Raw genomic sequence first — 5,459 nt, 5'->3', positions numbered from 1 at the left:
AAACAGAAAACAAAAAGGCACAATTGCAGCTTAGCAAGAAAAACGCACAAGACCATTATATAGTTTGCCAATTTCAGCTTCACTAATGATATTCTATCCTTTCCTTCCGCAGGCAAATGAAGAAAACCAACTGAGCTGGTGATCAAGTAGAAAAAAAAAGTAGAAAATCCTTAGGGTGTGACAGGAAGCAGGGGATTTTGATGGGGAACCGAGTTCCGAGCAGATCACAATTGAAGCTCAATTTCGTTAACTGAAAGTCTAAGCAACAAGGGAAAACAGAGGAAGATGTTATGGTACCAGAACAATATTATAGTGTACTGGTAGCCAACACAACGTGAACAAACAGAAGATCAGAACTTTATTAGCTTAGTAATCGAAGTGTACAATACATTCTAGACATGAGTTTTGATGGAAGCACTATAACCAGTTTCATCATCGTAGTACTTGGACCACAGCATTACACCTCCATATTTGGCAGAGCCGTTAATCGCAGGAAGCACCTTTGATGTCAGATCATTCACTGGAATAAAACCACTTCCAGCAGCATCAGGGGCAGCGGGCAGTCCAAGGAAAATCTTGGTAGCATGGACGGAAGAAGTCCATTGCTTCCATGAATTTTGAAGATTGGATAATTCCCCAGGAGTGTACTGACAGGGTGGATTCTTGTAAAACTGAACCGAACATAGTCATATAGGCCTGTTTTAAGGGCTCCTCCTACCCATTGATCAGGGAATGGGCACTGAGCCGCTGCAGTTAAGTAAACCTTCTTGCCTCGCGTGCTCCATTGCGAGAGATATCTGGCAAGTTCGTCCCAATGTTCGCTCGTGCCCCCTTCGATATCAAAGTCAATTCCATCCAAAACTGCATCGCCTAGAGGGCGAGTATCCACCAAGGAAGTTGTTCCACAGGTAAATAGCAACCTGTCTGGCATATTCAGAGGAATCCAGAGAATAGCTGACTACTCCACCTACTATGGAAAGCATTACCTTGATCCCTTTTGCTTGGCATGCTTTTATATCTGCGCTTAAGCCTATACAAGCATTACTATAGGGATCACAATGACCAGCAAGGTTGATCATTGGTGTTCTGCCACCTCCAAATGTTGACAGAAATGCCAAGTTGACAATGTGATAGTTCCCACTGGCACAAGTCTCAGCGAACGTTCCTTCATTTCCATTCTGACCCCAGTAGATAGCTATTCCTCCACCTTCAGATAGTACCATTAGCAATAGCATTGCCAATGCAAGAACAGCTACTTTGCTCGAGGCCTTAAGTACCATATTAAGCCTAGACCTGCTTTGATCTGGGCTAAGAACTAGTGTGTATTATGTTGCTTTGTTGCTGAAGCGAAGGATGTGATCTGAGCTGTTTATAGGAGCACAACTATGTCAAAAACAAGATATCTATCACATACATGAAGTGGAGATGCTGCTATTTTGTGCCTATCTTAGGTGCGTGGCTGAACAATTGGTTTACCCTTGCCTCCCACATTCATTCTTTTTATCAAAGTTTGATCACTCGAGTAAATTAAGCAATTCCATTTTTTTCTTCTAACTGGAAATGGGGCAGGTACAATTGGTACAGTTACTGTACTATTTTCGTGATTTCATATACACTTTTCGTAATTTTGTTGTATTTTATGATTTGATGTACACTCACGTAACTTTTGTTGTATACTATGAAATATAACAAAGTTACGTGAACATATATCAAATTATGCTAAAAGTATAATAATTATGAATCACATCAGTGACACCAACCACACCTGTCCTAAACCCATTCTAATTATGGTGTTCGTGTTTGCCAAACTATTCCACTTCGGAGATCAAATATTATCAATGGCCAATTTTTTCACAATACAAGAATATTATAACACTCTGTCAAGTGTATCACAATCTTGATTCTAGATAATTGAATCATATATCACCCAAAAATGTCCAGAATTGATAAACCAGTTAACAAATCCTCTAATTGATGCCTTTCTTTTTTCAACTTAGTAAAGTTCTTCTAATTATAAAAGAGGATTATAAAGTTCTTCTAATTCTCTTAAAGGTTTAGTTACATATTAAACTTGAGATTAATAAAATATTCACTGATGCCGCAACTTAGTGGCCTGTAACTTGGCATGGACGATGCTCTATTAGAAACAGAACAGAAATTGTCATCATTCATCTATCGTTTTGTTTGGAAGGATTGGATACTTTCGAATCACTGTATTAAGAAACTGACATAATGAAGGCCAACTTTAATTAGTGTCTTGCCTAAAACAATCAAGATCCCTTCTAAAGTTCACTTCCATTCATATTCAAGGAGAGAAATCTAAAGCCAGCATAATAAAGATTACAGGCTTTCCTTTTTAGTTACTTATTCCAAGTTTTGAATGTAAGTAGCATCTCTACATTCACATCATTCTTAACTGTTTTCCCCATTTTTGTAAGTGAAACTTCAGCAAGCTAGCTACATTAAATCTACAGAACGAGAATTACTAAGTTTTGGACAAGTGTAATAACATTCCTAATATTTCTAGAGCATATGATTGCGAGGTAACAACAAGTGTAGTTACAAAGCTTCTAAAGAGACCATGACAGTGTGGCATTTTTTAACTAAAAGAACAAAAAGAAAAATGCACTACTGGAGACGGAATAAATTATTGGGCTGTTTCAAAGTTAAATATGTATTCTCCATTGCACAAGATTTGCTACTAATGGAATTTCTTTGCATTCGATATCAGCAGAACCCCTTAATCTTGTGATCAATGTAGTGAATGCTATTGAAAATCAGAGCCTTTAGAACTCATAAAATCCAGGTTGACTATATAATATCAGTGGGTCTAGTGTGGCTCCCTGCTTAAGTTTGATTCATCAAAATGATGTTAGTTCCTGTTAAACTGTGACATATTCAGGTGTATTGATTGTTCTAAAGGAATAGTTTAAGCTGTGGGATTTAAATTTTGCATGACAGTTGGGTTAACAAGTCATAAGCAGTGGAAGAGAGAAGTTTTACATGTACAGATGAACAACAGCAATCATATGAAGCTTCTGTTGATATGATGTATGCATAGGCACATACATACACAAAAGATACAATGTATACATAGATATGTACACTGCATACACAAAAAATACAACAGTTATTTGCATACTGCAAGAAAAATATACAACAGATTCTAGACATAGCTTTTGATAGAAGCACTATAACCAGTTTCATCATCATAATACTTGGACCACAACATAACCCCTCCATATTTGGTAGAGCCCTTAATAGCCGGAAGCACTTGTGATGTCAAATTATTTACAGGAATAAAGCCACTTCCAGCAGCATCAGGAGCAGCAGGTAATCCAAAGAAAGTCTTGGTAGAATGAATGGAAGAAGTCCATTGCTTCCATGAGTTCTCAAGATTGGACAATTCCCCAGAAGTGTATTGACAGGGTGGATTGTTGTAAAATTGAACCCAAACATAGTCAAATAGGCCTGTTTTCAGGGCCCCTCCTACCCACTGATCAGGAAATGGGCACTGGGGAGCTGCAGTCAGGAACACTTTCTTACCTCGATTGCTATATCGTGACAAATACCTAGCAAGTTCATCCCAATGTTCGCTTGAGCCTCCTTCGATATCAAAATCAATTCCATCCAGAACTGCATCGCCTAGAGGGCGAGTCGATGAATGTCCACCAAGGAAGTTGTTCCACAGGTAAGTAGCAACTTGTCTGGCATCTCCAGAGGAATCAAGGGAGTAGCTGACAACTCCACCTCCAATTGATAGAATCACCTTGATCCCTTTTGCCTGACATGCTTTTATGTCAGCGCTTAAGCCTACACAAGCATTACTATAGGGATCGCAATGACCAGCCAGGTTGATCATTGGGGTCCTGCCACCACCAAATGTCGAGAGAAATGCTAAATTGACAATATGGTAGTTTCCACTGGCACAAGTCTCAGCTAATGTTCCTTCATTTCCATTCTGGCCCCAGTAAATAGCAATTCCCCCACCTTCAGATTGTACCACCAGAATTAAGATAACTAGTAATGAAAGAAAAGTTTGTCTCATTGATATCGTAAATGCCATTCTCAACCAGAGCCTAGCTAAATAACCTGCTCTGAATTTGAGTTCGCAGAAACATTGCATGTATGCAGGCTTTTATAGGCGTAAAAACATAAAGACAACAGCATCTTTCACATGAATGTAGTACTGAAGCTGTTGTTTTGAGCTTATTCTAGGTCCGTGCTTGAGCAGTCGGGCAGTTTCACCTTATCTTTGGCATCCATTTCTAAGAATAACTTGAGATGACCTGAGTATAGAAAGCAATTCTATTTCTGGAAAGAATAAGTTTCTAAAACGATTGTCATGTCTTTTTGCTGGTGTCTTTAGCCTGTTCAGCTAAACGTATACTCACTGTTGTGATAATGAAATACGCGCAAGTATTGCCACAATTTGCATTTCAGGTATCAATCATCAATCTGCCAAGGGAGTTGGCATAAATTAAAGAACTCAAGCCAAAATAGTCCCATCAATTTGAACTCTTTGTTGCACCTAGTGTAATCTTGATCCAAGATATTAACACAAACACTGTTCACTAAATTAAGCAATGTGAATGAATGGACTCTTGACATGATCATTAGTTCATCTAAAATCAATAATATATTGCCTTTTCATTCCTCAGAAGGCTTTTTAGCATTTTCTCAAATGTTCTTCATATTACCATCTTCACTCTTATATTTTTATCCTGATCTGATGAACTTTTTGTGTTACAAACATGTCTCATCTGTAAAACAATAACTTGTAGGAATAACAATCAAAACTTTTACGTGTATTGTAAAGAATGATCATGGGAGGGAATCTGAAGCCTGTGTCAGAATGGACACAAGACTACTACACGAATATTGATTCTTCCAACCATACAAGTCCTGACTCCTGAGCTAGTTCATTCATCTTTGTTAAACTCATAAATCAACAAAAGCAAGTGTTAACTTCTTACGAATGATTGAGGTGGTATAATCAAATTACCTGAACAAAATAGTATATAACCTTGCATTTAACTGCAGATTTCTTGACCAGTCTAAACATTTGAGCTTGATTTACTGAAGGCCATAACAATGGAAAGCAAGTTTTGAATGTTTTATGTTCATGTATCTAAGAAGAGTTGCATGAATTTCGTTTATCAGAAGAGAGAGAAGATTTAGCAGATTTTGGGATGGAATTCTGCTTCGAGTTCCTATAAGCAGGCTTTGCAGCCCAATACACACTAAGAAGTCGTTAAGCCCGTAGCTAACTTTCAAGCTCGTTGCTGTGGGCTTAATCAGATCATTGAAGAAAGTTATTGAGCCCATCAAAACCTTGCCTTTGCAGCAAAGGAAAGTGATCAGATTTCACATTATTCACTTCCCCTTGGCCCTTGGCGTAAACATTGTTGTACAAAAGTTTAAAACAGGTTGAAATTGGATAATCCTCTAATAAAGAA

The 5,459-nt window shown here is 38.0% G+C and overlaps 1 protein-coding gene and 1 pseudogene across 1 annotated transcript; both read right to left on the bottom strand.

Annotated features, from left to right (window-relative positions):
• Window positions 1–392: 392 nt before the first annotated feature.
• LOC113754496 lies at window positions 393–1,280 on the bottom strand (annotated as a pseudogene).
• Window positions 1,281–3,166: 1,886 nt separating this feature from the next.
• LOC113754492 (acidic endochitinase-like) lies at window positions 3,167–4,066 on the bottom strand. Its single transcript, XM_027298938.1, has one exon. The coding sequence runs from the start codon at window positions 4,064–4,066 to the stop codon at window positions 3,167–3,169; it is 900 nt and encodes a 299-aa protein (XP_027154739.1).
• Window positions 4,067–5,459: the final 1,393 nt, after the last annotated feature.

Source organism: Coffea eugenioides, chromosome 11 (genome assembly GCF_003713205.1).
Source record: "Coffea eugenioides isolate CCC68of chromosome 11, Ceug_1.0, whole genome shotgun sequence".
Lineage (NCBI taxonomy): Eukaryota > Viridiplantae > Streptophyta > Magnoliopsida > Gentianales > Rubiaceae > Coffea > Coffea eugenioides.
Note: the sequence above shows the minus strand (reverse complement) of the source record. Positions and strands in the feature narration are given on the sequence as shown.

Coding starts and splice junctions, on each gene's coding strand:
- LOC113754492 (XM_027298938.1), bottom strand. CDS start 4,066: ATGGCATTTACGATATCAATGAGACAAACTTTTCTTTCATTACTAGTT.